We start from the raw sequence: 17373 nt of genomic DNA, 5'->3' as shown, positions 1-17373 counted from the left end.
AGGTAGGCCTCTGGGCCGGGGGGGGGGGGGTGTTTTTGGCTAGCTGTGTGAGTGTGAATCAGTTTGCAAAGGGACCTTCCATGATTATCATTATTATTATTGTTGTTGTTGTTATGCTAAGAGCTAGCTGTGTGAGTCAGTTTGCAAATGCCCAAATGTGCTTCATGTGTGTTTTGGAATGGGGGGGGGGGGGGTTGGCCAGAAAAGGAAGTCCATTTCTGCCATCTGTCTAGGAATAATGCCAAAATGTCCTCCATTTTGATCATGCCTAAGAAACATGCATTTAGATTAACATTTTTTAAAAATCATCATTTTTTCGAATGTCCTCCATTTTTATAAAATGTGTCCTACATTTGAAAATATTGCCCTACATTTGTCCTACATTTGTCCTGGTTTGGAGGTCCAGACTTATGGCAACCCTAACCTGGCCACCAAAAAAGCCTAATTTGCTTACCCCTCGTTATGCTGCTGCTATTGTTTATCTGTTTTGTCTATTATTTTCAGTTATGTTTTAAACTGTAAACTGTTTAATTGTATTTTAGGGGGACGGGGTGGGATTATGGGATATATGGGAATGTATGATTTAATCTTTAAACTGCCCTGGTTGTGTTACAGAGGGGTGGGATAAGAATAAATGTTATCATTATCATTATTATTATTATTATTACTGTGACTTGTGTATAATATATATATATATATATATATATATATATATATAGTGTCTCTGTGTGTAGAGTATTTGTTTAATAAATAATATATATTTATTAAATAAATATAAATATTTTATAATAAATATCAACGTTAATATATAGGCTCTATATTAGAGCCCAGTCCTGCTTTGCACCATGGGAAGTGTAGTACTGGGACTTCTATAATATTTTATTTATTTTATATATATATATATATATATATATATATATATATATAAAATATTATTTTATGATATATTTATTAAATAAATATTATATGTGTATGTGTAAAATATTATATTTATATATATATATATATATATATATATATATAAACACACACACACATATATATATAATATATGATGTGATATAAATATTTTATAATAAATATAAATATTAAAATATAGGTTCCCTATTAAAGGCCACTCCCGCTTTGCACCATGGGAAATGTAGTATTGGGGCCTGGAAGTCCAGCGGGGGCAAATGAGAGGGAGAGGCCACGTGACTGGAAATAACGGTGGCCGCGGTGCCTTATGGGAAAGCGAAATGCCTTTTGGGGGTTGTAGTCCTTTCCCACCGGCTGCTCTTCCCAGGCCTCTTGTCTCCCGGTCCTTCTCCGGCAGCCATGCCCGGGGGAAAGGGTGGGAAGCCCCGCGAGGCCGCGAACCCCGTCTTGGCCGGTGGGATTGAGTCGGTGACGGAGAGGGTCCTCCGGGAGGCCCACTCCCTTTATGTCCATCCGGGTCACGGTGAGGATTTCGGGGGAGGGGAGGTTGAAAGTAAGAGAAATAAGAGGAGGGGTCCTTCTTAGCCTCAAGGCGCCGCTTGGCCTCGGGAGCTAAGCAAGGTCAGCCCTGGATGGGACTTGGATGGGAGACCGACCAAACAAACCACCAGGAGCTTTTATGCTAGGTTGGCAAGTTTTGTTCAGAGGAGGTTTGTCAATGGCTTCCCCTGAGGCTGAGAGAGTGTGACTTCTTGCCCAAGGTCACCCAGTGGGTTTAATGGCTAAGCAGGTAATCGAACCCAGGTCTTCAAGGTTGAGATCCAACACTCAAACCGCTAGCCACACTGGCTAGTTAAACATGGTGTTTAACATCCGAAGGGATGCCATATTGAGGATGGAAAGACATTGGCAGCATGAGCTTTTGAAGACTTCACTCTACTTCCTCAGATGCATTTGGTGGAGTGGAAGCCAGGCACAGACATATATGTGACACTGGTATGTGAGGATGTCGATTCAAATTACAAATCCTTTGTGTATGGAAATGAAACATCACTTCTTTTCCATACACAAAACATTTGTAATTTAACTGACATCCTCACATACCAATGGCGTGTGTGTGTGTGTGTGCGCGTGCGCACGCCTGTCTTCCACTCCACCAAATGCATCTGAGGAAGTAGACTGAGGTGTACGAAAGCTCATGCTGCCAATTTCTTTCTTTCAGTTAGTCTCAAAGGTGCTACAAGAAATCTCTCTACATACTTATTCCACAGACTAACACAGCTATGTCTTTGAATTCTACATTGAGGATGGAGCAAGCTTGTTTTCTGCTGCTCCAAAGAATATGGAGCAGAGCAAAGGATTCAAGCTACAGGAAAAGAGATTCCACCTCAACATTCGGAGGAACGTCCTGACAATAAAAGCTGTTTGACAGTGGGACACACTCCCTCGGAGGGAGTCCCCTTCTTTGGAGGTTTTGAAACAGAGGCTGGATGGCCATCTGTCAGGGATGCTTTGATTGTGAGTTCCTGCATGGCAGGGGTTGGACTGAATGGCCCTTGAGTTCTCTTCCAACTATGATTCTGTGAACACCTGCTGAAACTGCCTCTTCTGCAAAACCATTAAAGGGACAGGACCCATCTCTAGTTTTCAGTTTGGCCACCCTAAATGTCTCCTTCTCCCTCCTAGGTCTGGTGACTATCGGGACACGGCTGGGACTGACCCTGCTCCCACCACGCCGCAAAGTGACCGTCATGGTTATGGGCAACCACAGCGCTGGCAAGAGCAGCTTCATTAACTGGTGAGTGGAGAGTAACAAAAAACCGTGTGACAAAGGCACTCCTCTGGCTATCCTGTCAGGAATGAATGGTGTGTGCCCAAGGCATTGTGAGGAAATGCTTAGACATTGGCATGGGTGCAAAATACTGTGGGAAATCTTGAGAGAGCAGTTGCTATTCACACAGGACCTTCTGAGTAAATCCTTAGGGACTGGCATGGATACAAGACATTGTGGGAAAATCTTAGGAAGGAATTGGTGTGGATGTGAGATGTTGTAGGGAAATCCCGTGGCATAAGTTGGCATTGTTGCAAGGTGATTTTGGGGAATGTATAGGTGGGGCTCTGCATAGTTGTAAAACATTTTGGGAATGCATAACTGGAGGTTGGCAGGGATGCAAAGCACAGTGGGGAAATCAGGGATTAATACAAGCAGAAAGGGTTGCTGGTTAATCTTGAGAGACTGATAGCATGCAAAGCATTGCAGCTAGTCTTAGAGTTGTGGTTAATCATAAGGTTTCTTTTTTTAAATATACATAACTCGGTGAAAGCAAATATGAAGTGCTGATATCTTCAGATGTATAGGTGTATAAAATTGTACTGTAACCTGTACTGTAACAGTGTCATTTATTGGTGTCTGCTGATTCATTTGAAAGCTTTGTGCAAAGTGTGCTATACTGAAAAAATTTCTATATAATGAGTTATTACTGTATATAATTTGTAAGTAATAGAAAATAATACAAGATATACCAGGGAAAGGGTAGTAGTCATACTGGCATTCTGAATAAATGAAAAGGGGTTGAGCATTTAGAAACATTGTGTGATCGGCTTAATCTTTCCATAAGTTAAGGACAAGATGAGACATCACAATGTGTGGAAAGATATTGGGAAAATTAGAGCTAGCTTTCTTCCTGGTACATCTTCAGATTACTTAACTAGAACTTCTTGGCAGAGAGTTGTTTCTGGGAAGCTGCGCTTTCCACCCTTAGCCCAGAGCCAGTCATTTTACACATTAGTAATGGAATGATTATATCTTCCTTTTTTCAACATATCCCTGCAGGTATGTGGAAGAGCATATTCAGCGAACTGGCGTAGCTATTGAGACTCAGGGATTCACTTTCATTACCAGTGGAAGGAAACGAGAATCTCTCACGGTGAGAATTTCATCCTCTGATTTGCACCCTAATAGGAAAACAGGCTCCACTCCTATAATTCTCTGAACTGAAAATGTTTGGTTTGACACAGCAAGGAATTTCCTATAGAGCCTCAACCAGGAATAGCATCATGCTCTTCTCCTGAAGATAGTAGGCTAATTTAGGGAGCACAGGATAGTTACACAACTTTCTCCTCCAATACCTTGTTGCTACTTCTCAATGTCTGTCACCTAAGGTACCCAATTGTTTGGCCAGCTCTGGCCCCAGCACTTTGCTCCCAACAGCCAAATACCCACAGGAAACCCACAAGCAAGACAAGATGGAGAAGGCCATTCCTCATTGTTTGTTTTTTGATCAAGTATACTCATTTCAAACATGGCTTTCTATTTGGGGAAGTTACAGCTAACAGTGCTTGATCAACAAATCATGTACAAAATGTTGCGGTATGTGCAGTATTAATTTTTTTTTTGTTCCTGCTGCCTAAGCTTTCTTCCAGGATAATCCATTCACTGTTTTCCTCTGTAGTTTTATCCCCTGTTCCAGCCAGCTAGTATTCCTTTTTTAGTCCTTTTTGAGTTGTTTATTGTTTCCTCTCAAGTTTTTCCTCCTTTATTTTTCTTTGTACTTGTGCAAAACTTGAGGCATGTTCAAACCTGCTGATATCTTATGCATGGATGGTACTATTTGAAGAATGAGTTTCCTGATGGCACATAAGATGGACTTGTTCTCCATGGATATTTCTAATCCTCTTAAAGGCCATCTGTGCTGTAGCTATAGGCATAGAACAATCCTATGTCCTAAATCCCTCTGTTTCCCTCCTTTTCTACAGGGTAATGCTACACTCCATCTATACCCCCATTTCCAGGCTTTGCAAAGTTTCAAAGGTTAGTTGGAACCAACTGAGGATAGAGCATGGTGTGTAACTCCATGGTAGACAGTAGTCATTGTCTTATTGCCTTAAGACAGAAAGTTGGCAACTGAAGGATGAAGCTCATTATTTGTTGAAAACAATAGTTAAGGTTTGTCAGTGGTGAGATCTGAAGGATGGCATATGATGATGGAGGACAAGATGGAGGGTGCAGATGATGTTTGGCATCTGTCATATGGAAGAGGTGGCTGCTGCAGAGTTTTAATATACTGCTCTTCCTTCATTTAGGTGTGCCAGAATACCTGAGCACTGAGATCTGCACCTCCAAACAGAAGCAGTTTCCCCTAGTCACCTTCCTTGACACTCCAGGCTTGGTGGATGGTGACATGAAATATCCATTTGATGTGGAAGCAGCTCTTATATGGTTTGGTGAGTGTCTTACCAGTGTGGGTAAGCGGAGTAGTGTTGGCCTCTGCCATGGATTCTGCTAATGTGCAGCATGGCATCAGGAAAACAAAAGAACTGCTATCTCAGGTCTAGCTAGTGGCCAAAAAGAAACAGATATGTGTGAGAAGAACTGAAGCATAAGAAAGATATAAATCAGAGGTTGTAAACATTTTGCTAGCTGGGTGTTTTGAACTAGTCCTAAAAGTAAAATTCTACCTACTGATAGAAAGACAGCAAAGAGGGTGCCATTCTGGCCTCCCTTTGAAGGGAGTTCAGAGCCTAGGAGCAGCCACCAAGAAGGCTCTATCTCACCACCTCACCAGTGAAGGTGGGAAGACTGAGGGAAGGGCCTCTCCAGAGGATCTCAGGGGCCAGACAGGCTCTTACAGGAAGATGTGATAGCATAGACTTTAGCCATACAGGTCTTTATAGATCATAACCAGCACTTTGAATTGTACCTCAAAACAACTGGCAGCCAATTAAGCTTTTGTAACAAGGAAGTTGGATGATAATAGGTGGCAGATTAATACTTTTCTTTTGTGCAAACAACTGTCAGCCACTTTCCTTTGTTTTCTAACCTCAGGCCAACTATGCGACCTCATCCTAGTTTTCTTTGACCCTATGGGGCAAGCTCTTTGCAAACGCACCCTCAATATTGTGGAAAATCTCAATGAGGGGCACGGTGACAAGCTGCATTTTTACCTCAGCAAGGCTGATGAAGCTGGTGCAGAGGGGGACAGACAGGTACCTATAGGGAGAAGGTCTCCTGGGATAATTGGTAAGAAGTGGGAAATTGAATACTCATTTCAAAAAAAGAAACAGTCCAAAGGTTGTTGACATGTTTGCTTTTGGGTTTTTCTTTTTATCTTCACTGGCAGAGGGTGCTGATGCAGATTGTCCAGGAACTTTGCAAGCGTCCAGGCCTCAATAAATGTGGCTTTGACATGCCCACAATCTACATCCCCAACTCCAGTAAGGTGGGTGGCACCATTTATACTTCTAGAGCAGAGATGTGCGTGGTTGTAAAGTCAGTGAGCCAGTTAGACATCCCTCGGTACCTTGGTGAGCTACAACCATTATCTAGCCTGTTCCCTTAGTTGGGGAAATGGGAGAAAATTACACTTCTAGCAGGCTATCATTTTCCTTCTAGCAGCCTCAGGAAGCCTCAGGTAGGGAAAATTGCAGAAGTGATGACAGCTATAGTAGCAGTTTTTGCATCCACATTGCTGCCTGAGGAGGAGGTGGGAGGGTATCCCTTCTAGAAATGCATCGCTTTCTTCTTGGAGTCTGGATAGCAAAGACACTTGGAAGGGGTAAGTGGGCAGTTTCAGAACTTCCAGCCAGGTGAATGTCTGTCGCCCCTCTCAAGTGTCTTTGCTTTCAGGACCCCTGGAAGCAAGTGGGATATTTTAGAAAAAGCTAGAAGCTGTGCTTCCCCTGTTTTGGAGGATCCCTCAAAGCAAGCGAAGCATTATAAAAAGAGATCGTAGCCATGCACCTCCTCCTTCTCCAATCTGGGTGTTTTAAAAAGTGGGTGTGAGGGGGGATAGTTTGCCATCAAAATTTGGCTGGAAACCATCACATTTGTAAAAATGGTCCATTGAAAGGGATTTGGAGGAGGAAAAGGGAGGCTACAAATTGAGGTTTTGAGGTCTGCCTGCATCCTGTAGACACTCTCCCCAGCCCTCGTTATGCCTGCATCCTGTAGACACTCTCCCCAGCCCTAGTTATGAAGAGAAGGTTGATAGGTGAGCTACTGTGAGGTAGGCTAGTGAAAAGAAATTGGGAGTGAGAGGATGGAAGAAAAGGTTTTTTTAAAAAAAGCAAGTAGTCACTTTTAAAATAGGATGTTGATAATTTGTATAACAGTGATATGTATAACTCATCTTGCTTTCTCCCTCAGCCAAGCCGATGCGTTAATCAGATTGAGGATATCTGCCGAACTATTGAGAAGACGATCAGCCAAACTGTACAGCACACACTTAATGCCCTGGAACGGGATTGCCATCTCATCAACGAGGCTACACTGCGTCTACTAGAGGAGGACAAGTAAGAGCATGAGACTGTGAGAACTGGGCTCTGAGGAAAAGCATAATGTTGGCAGCAGGAAGATAGCACAGGTAGAAATGTGATGTTTTTATGAGGCAGAAAGATGGGCTGAGTGAAAGACCAGCCATTCTGAACAGTCCTAGAGTTTTAACAGTGAAGGGCAAAAAGGAAATATTTTGCATAAATAAAAATGAAGCTGCAAGTGAGAGTTGAAAAAAAGTCTGTGGCCACATTGCTGAGCATCCTAACTAATGGTTTATAAGCAGCATGTCCATGTAGGAAAGCTGGAAGATTTCTCTCACTAGCAGAAATGGATGAGTTAGCCAGAAAGTAACACGGAAGTCTAATTTAGGGAAATATTGGTCTTCATAATTTACTGTGAATGTTTACTTGGAAGTAAAGCCCTTTGAGTTCAACAAGGCTTGCTCCCAAATAAATATGTATCATAGCAGCCTAAAAATAGTACTCTGAGCTCTTTAGAAAAGTGAGCAGGATGAACTTGATTACCTTTAATTAAAATGTGTTGGGACAAGAGAGCTCTCAAGTACTGCTCTTTCTTTAAAAAATAATGTACTGATCTTGGATAGAAAATCCAAGAAATTAGTACTGTATCTGCAATACACTACTACCTAGTAGCAGTCAATGGGACATCTTCCTCATTGCTGGTTTCTGTATTTCACTTTTTTTTCTTTTCATCTCCCTGTTTCAGCGAAACCAGAAGCAGCAATTTCCGTGCTCGCTTCCGGGGAATACTCTTGGGGATTGCTGGGTGCCTGCTGCCCATCTTTCTCCTTGTAACTTTGCTGTTTGGTACCTCAGTTTCTCGCCAGTTGTGGACTCTGGTCTTGGGAGAAGAGCAAAGCCAAGCAATGGAACTATATATGGTAAGCACTTTGGGGGCCCTGGTGGTGTGGAGTGCCACAGAAGGGTAAGTTCCCCGCTTTCTCTGATGATACTCTTCATTTAATTACTGTTCACTCCTAAAACTAAATGAATTCTGTGCAGCCAAAGTATAACTGAGGATTGCAAAGTGCAAAAGAATGTGGATTCAATGGCCTTCATATCTTTTTGTCTCTCTGTGTAACTAGGACAAACACACCTGAGTGACATTTGTTTACCTAATTTCCTTTTTGATCTTGCCTTCCTTTCAGTTTGTAAGCCTCTGTGCAGGACTGTTTAATTTTTTTTAATTTGGACAGTGCCAGGTTATTATAGACATTTAATGCTTACTTATATGTAATTAATGAAAACAACCATAAATAAAATGAACATGATTATTTTGCAGAATTGAGGCAGGTCACTGAATTCAGCCTTGGTTGGTACATGATATGGATTGTTTCTGCTTGCACTATTCCTTTTCTGATTATTTTTTAAAGCACAAAGTACAGCAATTGTGCTTATGGTTTCATGAATGAATAGCAATTATGCCTTATATCTGTTCTTCAGCGTCCAGTTGCCACTATCTGGAGTCTTGTCCCTGAAGAGCAGACCTTAACAGTATTCTTTGGCCTTCTCTGCCTCTCATTTCTCTTCCTGCTCTTGGCCAGTTATACTTTCAGGTAAGAAGCTTCCATTGTTTTACTACAAAAGGTTTTCTACACACAGAGGACACCTGCCATATTTCTGTAGCATTTTTCCTCCCATTATTTCTCTTTATTTTCTGCCCTGCTTAGGACGAAGCCCACACTGTCAAAAAAACAGAAGCGGCAGCTGGAAGACAGACAAGATTATGTGTTGGATGTGGTGCTGGAAAAAAAGGTTGAGAACTTGAATAGGGCAGTTTAGTATTATGACATGAGCTTTGGTGTATGTGTCAAACAGTTGTGGTTAACAAAAGAAGGGTGCCTGATCCCTGTGTGGGATTCTGGGTTATAGCCAGCCAAATGGGTATGTCTTCCCCGAGACTTCAGTGTATTGAATTCCAAATAATGCTACTATTTTTTCCTGCAGAAGCAACTCTATGAGGAATACCTTCGCCTAAGCATCGGTGAGCAGGACTTGAGCTGAAACTCCCTTCCTAGTGTGTCCAGTCCCCTTCTGTCATGCTACACTCAACACACCCACCCTCAGCTGTCTGAGCTGCTCCAGAGAAGAGACTGTCATACAACTGTGAATCTTCTAAGGGGCCAGTTAAATGCCTTCCAATCTGGTTGGCAACCTTTTCCACGTAGTTCAACGAATAACCTTGTATTTGTTTGGATAGCAGTGGTATCTTACAATCTTTTGAACTGTGACTAACTATACCTGTAATCCCATGCATCTGAAAGGACAGTGATGTACTTCCTCTCCTTCCTGCTACTCTTGTATCTGATTGGATGGTGCCTCTAGGTTTTCCTGTGGACTGTGTGCTCTGGAGAAAGGAACAGCCACACTTCCCAACTACTCTTCATGTCTGATTGGATTATGCCATTCTTCCTTTCCTAAATGATTCTGTCTTTAAAAGATAATGTCACAGTACAGGCCAGCAATATGTTTATGGCTGCTGTAGTAAGAGCCAAGCATCTTTTTCAGTAAGATGTGGTAACACATATCTTTATGGACCAGATTGGTACTTTCCTTTTTTTGGTTCTGCACCTTCTCTGTCACTGCTGACTCTAGCCTGTGTCTGGCCAGTTCACATGTTCACAAACTCCTAATGGACTAGACCTTGTCCCATCTGACAGCAAGTTTGACATCCTTACCTTTGGGAGAGCAATACCTCATACTTTTAAACCTCACTGGATGTTGAGTGGGGCGTGCAAATGCCCGTCATATTCAGTCTCGCAAGTGCCTTCAAATGACTCCAGCTCGTGGGTAGAAGGTGGGACATTTTTGCAAATACCACTGTCTGTTTCTCTGCTCCTACCTATGCTGTGAAACTTACCAATGCCTGTGACTTGTTCAGAGCTAAGAAGAGCTTCTTTTTTGGACTACAGCTTCCAAATGGCAAATGGATTCTGGAAGTTGTTGTCCCAAAAATTAACTTTTTCAAGCTATTTGCTATAAGCTATAATTTAACCCAGCATACATTGTAGCATGCTGGAAATCTCATCCCTTATTTCCTCCACTGTCTTAAATAATATTACATGTTGTATTTCCTTGCTGTGTTCATTGATGCTAGGGCCCCTTAATTGTAAGTTTTCTTTTAGTGCCTCAGTGATGGCTTGAGATGTTATCCAGTAGTAACAGGGGTTTTTTTCCCAATAGTTTTGAGATACTCTAGATAATGAAGCAAGGAACTACAGTATAGTAGCAGCAGTTACATGATCATTAGGAGGTACTGAAGTTGTTCTTATGTTAGGAACTCTCTGTAGTCCAGAGATGGAAAACTCATGGCCCTCTAGATGTTAAAATTACAGCTGCAGTAACTCCTCATGATGCTACTAGTGGTTGACAGAAATTGTAGTTCAGGTAGGCAGTAAGCTGCCCATCTTGCTCTGATTCCTTGCCTTAAGGCATCTTTACTTATCTGTAGACCTTAAGGGCGTGAGGCAAGCTTAATTTTTCTGAATAGCCTTCACAGCTCCAAAAAGCTATGTTTTGGGCTACAGCTCCTTAAGCTTCAAGCCTATTTTCCATATTAGACTGTAGTGAAGCTGCTGTAACAGAACAGTGTTCAAGTGCTTTGTTTACACTAACCATGGAGAATCTTTTGGCCAGCCAGATGTTTTTGGATTGTAGCACCCACAACTGTTTACCGTTGGCCATGTTGAGAAATGGCAGTAAAAACATGTGGAAGACCAAATCTTCCTTACTTTCTGCTTTACACATTTTGTTCCACCTCATGCAAGACAGGAAATAGCCAGTATTAGTAACAAGAAATAATGCATATGCTGCCTCTTGGCATTGTGTTTGACTAGAAACTGTACAGTTTCAGGAAGTGGGGCACAACAAGAACTGAAGGGTATGGCACAAATTTCCTAACCTATTATCAGTTCCACCTCCCCAGGTCAGGTCCCTCATAACTGCTAAAGTAACAGTTGGGGAGTTGAGGAGAAGATATATTTACTGGAAGCTATTTTTTTCATTTTTGCTATGTATCCTTACTGGTACATCAATCAAACAGGTCTAATAGGGACCTTATTCTACAGTAAACTCCAGCAAGCACTGCCAGAAATTTGAAGTGGACAATTTAATAAAAGCTCATTAGAGAACATGCTTTGGATCTCATTTCTCTTTCTTTTAGTCTGGCCGTGTGGCTCCTTTCCTTCCTGCTTTTTGCACTGGCTCATTGACCAGTTCCACTCAAATGAGGATCACAAGAAAACAGTAATATGTCTTTATTTAGCATAGAAAAAGTACATTACCTTTCAGAGGTTGAATGTACATAGGCCCAATAGCATGCTTTCCCTAGACCTGCTCCACTTTTGGATCCCTGTATTCTGAATCCATACACCCACAATAGTTCTTTTCATTTTCCTTGCATATTTTCAAACTCCACAATGGTAGAAAAGTAAAGACTTTTTTACATGGGCTAGTCACCTGGTGACACCAACTAAGACAAACACATGAGTTTCCTCTACTTGTGCAGCACATTCAAAATGTTAAAGATACTTGTATACTGCCCTTTGTGTACGTCAGCAATTTACAATATGAAATTAACAGCTAAAAACAAAAATGCCAGGCCTGGGAAACTGATTTTCTGTTCCTGAGCCTAAGAATGCCTCATCCCATGAGGAGCCACCTGCAACAATCTCTCCTTCCTATGTTTTGGGGTGAGCTGCAGCCTTCAGTTTCACTCTCATATTTGAGTGCAAAGACCTTGTTCCTCACTCCTTAATGCAAGAACCACTGAGTTACACAGCATCCATCCATTTCCATATCCACATCGACATAGCCATTGTGTTCAGAACCTTAATATCATGACAAGACTCAGAGCTGGAGGAAAAAGAGAGAGAAAAGCGTTATTAATAACATACATGTTTTGGCACTGCTGTCAGAGGCATTGATCCCTCAATGTTGTGGGCATATTGTATTAATTCGAGCTGCACCTGGTTGGCAGAAACTGTAATTTTGAGGGATTATATCTATTGTAATTGATACTGTTTTTATCCTTTCAGTTACTTCTTTTCCTTTTGCATAAGAGGAAGTCACTTTGCAGACATGGATAGCAGACGTCTTCCCTATTGATTCATATTCATGGCAACAGTTGTTGGAGCCTTCTCATGGCCCTTTGTTGTTGTTATTGTTGTGGTGTTCCTTTCGACTTATAGCAGCCCTAAGGCAACCCTTTCATGAGGTTTTCTTGGCAAGTTCTTTAGAGGGGGTTTGCCATTGCCATCCTCTGAGGCTGAAAGAGTGTGACTTCCCCGGGGTCATCTAGTGGGTTTCATTGCTGAGCAGGGATTTGAACCTTGTTCTCCAGAGTCATAGTCTAAAACTCAAACAACTACACCATACAACTGCATCCATTTTGTTGGGGCAACTTACCTGCAATTTTCATTTCTTGGATGCAGTTCCCTTCCGTTTCTGTTCTGTGCGTTGCAGCTTCAGGACTATCTTGCGTTCGTGGCCACTGGGATTTGGACGGTTGGTGTTGTCCTCAGCCTCTTTCTTGGATCGGCCTTTCCGGGAGGAGGCAGCTGCAAACAAAGAATTTAATGGCACCAACAGTTCAACAACTGCGCAACTGGGCTGTAGGGTGGCCATTCACTTGCTTGTTTCTGTTTCTTTACCATCACTAATGTTTCTGCTTCATTGAATCTTAAAGATTGGTTGACCCTTTGTGTCTAGAAGAAAGGATCTAAGGCAAATCTGGGCAACATCCATATGTTTTTGGGCTTGCAGTTCTCTTTAGGCCTTGCCAGCATAGCCAATAGTCTAGCATAATGGGTGTGGCAGTCCAGCAATGTCTGGTGGACTACATTTTCCAACCCCTTCTCCAAGGGTTGGTTCCCACTAGGTTTGATTCATAAAGACAATATTCTGGTGGAAGCCTGGATCTGTTGTTCTCTGTGAGAGTGGTATATTGCTTATTGATGCTCAGCTAGGAAGGTTTGCTTCGAATTTAGGTGACCAGCAGTGTACAGAACTAGAATAATATAATGCATTTGGATTTGCTGCCCTTGCAAGCAAAATTTCTCCCCCTTCTTTCAAGGGAATCTATCATTTTCCTCTCTCTATCTAAACTTCCCTCCAATCACAACATGGAAATATGTGTTTCATAGCTTGTTTAGCAGAAACCAAGACTGCAGATTTAATACAGTTGGACACTGCTTTAGCTGTCATGGCTCCATCCTATGGAATCTTGGGATTTGTAGTTTGTTGTGGCACCAGAGCTCTCTGAAAGAGAAAGCTAAGTACAAACAGGCCTCTGTATCCATGGATTCAAGCTTTAAAATATTGAAAAAATACATATACATTCCAAAAAGTAAACCTTGATTTTGCTATTTTATATGAGGGACATCATTTTACTGTACTACTGTATTTAATGGGACGTGAGCATCTATGGATTTTGCTATCCACCAGGAGGGGGGTGTCATGGAAGCAAACTCTAGTGAATACCAAGGGCCCACTGTATCTCATAAAACTACAAATTCCAGAATTTCATAGCATTGAGCCATGACAGTTAAAGCGGTGTCAAACTGTATTAATTCTGCAGTGTAGATCCAGGCCAAGATTCTTTCTCTATCCAGAAGAAGAGTCCCTCCCCTGCCCAAACTCCCTTACGCAGAATAAGCTCATCTTAAGACAAAATAGCCGTAGAGAAAAACAGTCTTTTCCCTAGCATTCCTCTCACCCTGGATCTAGGCCACATTCACTTGAACACACACCAGAGGAAAGCTGCATGTGACTCTATGTCATATACAGCTTCAGTCAGTTTCCCACAAAAATACAAACACACAGCTGGTGGAGGACAAGCCCTGGCTGCCTACACACATTGTGTAAGCTAAGTTTGTAAGCTACAACTATTTTGTCATTTAAAATCACCCTGATTTTTGGGGTGGAAAGGAGAGAGTACATGTGTTTAAATATGGTTTGGTCTATTTAAACTATTTTTAACCTGTTAATACTGTTTTTTCCTGTACACTGCCCTGAGATCTTTTGATACAGGATGGGGTAGAAATATTTTAATAATAAATACATTTTTAAAATAAATGTTAATAAATAAATTTATTTATAAATACCAGTAAATGTGTGAACATGCACACAGATCCAGTGTGGTGTGGTGGTTTGAATGTTGGACCGGTCATCCAGAGACTAGGGTTAAAATCCCTGCTCAAACTATGGAAATCCACTGAGTGACCCTGGACAAGTCACACTCTCTCAACCTCAAAAGAAAGCAAAGGCAAACCTCCTCGGAATAAATCTTGGCAAGAAAATCTCATGAAAGGTCCACCTTAGGGTTACCATAAGCAGGAAATGACTTGAAGGTAGGCTTGCCATATCCCGCCTGGGGGCGGGACTTTCCCGGTTTGGGGCGGGTCCACACGGTCCCGCCCCGGTTTGGCCCCGCCCTCCCAGCGAGGGCCTGGAGGCTGGGGCTTGGGAGAAGCTCTCCCAGGCCCCTCTGGAGGCCTTGGAAGCGGCTCCGCGATCGCGGAGCAATCCTCCAAGGCCTCTGGGGCTTGGGAGAAGCTCTCCCAGGCCCCTCTGGAGGCCCTGGAAGCGGCTGCGCGATCGCGGAGCAGTCCTCCAAGGCCTCTGGGGCTTGGGAGAAGCTCTCCCAGGCCCCTCTGGAGGCCCTGGAAGAGGCTCCGCGGTCGTAGCTCCGGCTGTGGGGTCCTCCAAGGCCTCTCCAGAGGGGCCTGGGAGAGCTTCTCCCAAGCCCCAGAGGCCGAGAAGGAGGCCGCTTGCCACCGCGGCAATGGCCGTGATGACAGGTGGCCCCCACGCTCCTTCCTGGCCTGGGAGCAGCCCGAGGCTTCCTCCCAAGCCGGGAAGGAGAAGGAGGACAAGGTTCAAAAATGTGGGACCTTTTTTTTTTTAATATTCCTGGCCAGGAAATTAAAAAAAAAAAAAAAGTCCTACATTTTTGAACCTTGTCCTACATTTGTCCCGGTTTGGAGGTCCTCAGCTATGGCAACCCTACTTGAAGGTACACAACAACAACAAACAAAACCATGCTCATTTACCCTGCTCTAGTAGCACCTTTGCCAAATGTGGAAACCACAGTAATTGTGACCATTTCAGATTTATATATAGCACCGATTGCAAGGAGCCTTCTTTGCACAGCTTGGGACTGTTTTGTGTGTAAGGAGGAAACGTCATGTGTGATCAGAACACAGCATCTAAGGATATATACTGCAGAAATAATGCAGTTTGACACCACTTTAACTGCTATGGCTTAATGCTATGGGATTTTGGGGTTTGTGGTTTGTTGTGGCAGCAGAGCTGACACAGAAAACTAAATATCTTGGAACACTACAAATCCCAGCATTCCATAGCATTAAGCCATGGCAATTAAAGCGATGTTAAACTGCATTCTTTCTTCAGTGCAGATGCAGCCTAAGAATGCCTTCCCAATCCCATTAATTCAGATCATTTACCCCAGTTCGCTCGCTGCCAAGTAGAGTGGCCATAAGACTCTTTCATGTGGACTAGTAACATGCTTTGATCTCTCTTCACTCACTATTAGTGTGGTTAAGGAGTGGTGTGAAATCCACACTTTCAATATATTCATGTTGAGTCAAGTCAGCCTTTTAAACTGGAATACAGAAGTTGCACATAGAACCAAGGCATTATACAGCGTAAAAATCAATTGTGAGCTCAGTTATGGCTTATTATAGGTATGGCTTATAGCTGTAGACTGCTTCTAGCATACCATTCAGTCTTTCATATGCCTCCAGAGCTTGGAAATGTTACTTTTTGGACTACAGCTCCCAGCATGGGTATTCTGCGAACCCATCTTCTCCATCACTTCTTTTCAGTCTCGGCCCATAGCACACATTGGTCCTCACTGCTGCCAACCCTTTCCCATCACTTGATGTCCCCGACTTTGGAATAATCTGGCCTGTCTTCCAATTTACTTACCACTGTATCTGTCCGTAAGGTTGTAGTAATCATACTGGTCAAAGTATTCCACTTCGAAAGGAGTCGGCTGGAGCTTTTCGGCTTGAACAAAAGAAACTGACATGATGGAACTAATCTGTTGTTGGCAACTGACTGAGAAGAAGAAAAAAACCACACGGTGTTTGCAGTGAACTTCCCCTGCTCCGCTGTGAGCCTGTTTTCATCTCCAATGTTGCTTGCCCAACTATATATATATTTGTGTGTATCCACAACAACACCCACAATTGCATCATCGTCTTCTGCCTCTTAAAGGTGCAGCAGACCAGCAGAGTCTGATGCAACTAGTTGAAAACAGAGTGCACCAAGCCCCCTTTGCATGGCAAAACTCCAGTTTCCTTTTCTTTATATTCAGGCTGCAATTTTTTATATGCATATTTGCTTGGAAGCAAGTCTCACTGAATCCAGCAAGGCATCCTTCGAGTAGAGATGTGTACACTTGCATTATTAGTTACCTTATTCTGTTTCTGCCTGTCTACTCAAGAACTATAAAGGGTTGTTCAGATGGAGAAAATAATCCAGGTAGAATCTGGTTTGTTGTTCACATGCATTTCAAATGCATCTGATTAAGTTTTGTGGTGGTGGTGGGATTTCCAAAAAACCCACTTATCGATCTTGGACATTTTTGAGATTTGCATTGTCGGCTATGTGAATAACCGATGAGAATAGACCCGGGATAAACCAGGATAAAACTCTGCATTTCTTGAATGTGTTTTAAATACATTTGCATCATCAACTCTTTTGTTCGTGTGCTACAACTCTCTACAACTCAAGACAGCAAATGTGGCTCCCCTCTGATTGCGTTCTCACAACAACCCTGTAAAGTAGATTAAACATAGAAAGAGACCGAAAGTCATCTAGCAATTTACATGGCTGGCTAGAAATTCACATCCAACGGTTCCTGGTACACGCCTAACCAATGTGCCACACTGCTTCTTGGGTTCTACTACAATAGGCTGCTCTTCTTCTCAAACTGTCAAGAAATAGTATTTCATTTCAGTGACAAAGTAACAGAAATAACCCTATCTTCTCCTCTGCCACCACATATACTATTCATGTTTGGGTTGCTTGTCTTTTTGTCCATAAGCACCAAGTCCCCATTTCTTTCGGATGTGGTGTTTCCCCTGGTGAGGGCCCCTTCTCTCCTTGTACATTTTCAACTGACTGAAGTCCTTG

General features: G+C 42.6%; 1 protein-coding gene and 1 long non-coding RNA gene across 4 annotated transcripts; one reads left to right on the top strand and one right to left on the bottom strand.

Annotated features, from left to right (window-relative positions):
• Positions 1 to 1239: 1239 nt before the first annotated feature.
• On the top strand, positions 1240 to 11344 carry LOC149303567 (uncharacterized). Of its 3 annotated transcripts, none has more exons than XM_089479590.1 (12): positions 1270 to 1441; positions 2605 to 2716; positions 3752 to 3845; positions 4675 to 4729; positions 5002 to 5142; positions 5744 to 5904; positions 6039 to 6137; positions 7064 to 7209; positions 7919 to 8093; positions 8656 to 8768; positions 8883 to 8967; positions 9160 to 11344. In XM_089479590.1, exons 1-12 carry the CDS (start codon positions 1318 to 1320, stop codon positions 9214 to 9216), a joined length of 1362 nt encoding a protein of 453 aa, XP_089335716.1. In that variant the 5' UTR covers positions 1270 to 1317; the 3' UTR covers positions 9217 to 11344. The 3 variants fall into 3 exon arrangements, with proteins under 3 accessions (XP_089335714.1, XP_089335716.1, XP_089335715.1); XM_089479589.1 differs by lacking the exon at positions 1270 to 1441 and adding an exon at positions 1688 to 1708; XM_089479588.1 differs by lacking the exon at positions 8883 to 8967 and having other exon boundaries at positions 1240 to 1441.
• A 109-nt stretch (positions 11345 to 11453) lies between these two features.
• Positions 11454 to 16374, bottom strand: LOC149303566 (uncharacterized). The gene is made up of 3 exons (XR_016271936.1): positions 16162 to 16374; positions 12619 to 12770; positions 11454 to 12066 (listed from the first exon to the last, which is right to left on the bottom strand). It is a non-coding gene; the product is annotated as an uncharacterized LOC149303566 (long non-coding RNA).
• Positions 16375 to 17373: the final 999 nt, after the last annotated feature.

This window comes from Sceloporus occidentalis, unplaced genomic scaffold (assembly GCF_023333645.1).
Source record: "Sceloporus occidentalis isolate IW3139 unplaced genomic scaffold, rSceOcc1.0.p SCAF_14, whole genome shotgun sequence".
NCBI lineage: Eukaryota > Metazoa > Chordata > Lepidosauria > Squamata > Phrynosomatidae > Sceloporus > Sceloporus occidentalis.
The sequence above is the reverse complement of the archived record's forward strand: the minus strand, read 5'-3'. Positions and strand labels throughout refer to the sequence as shown.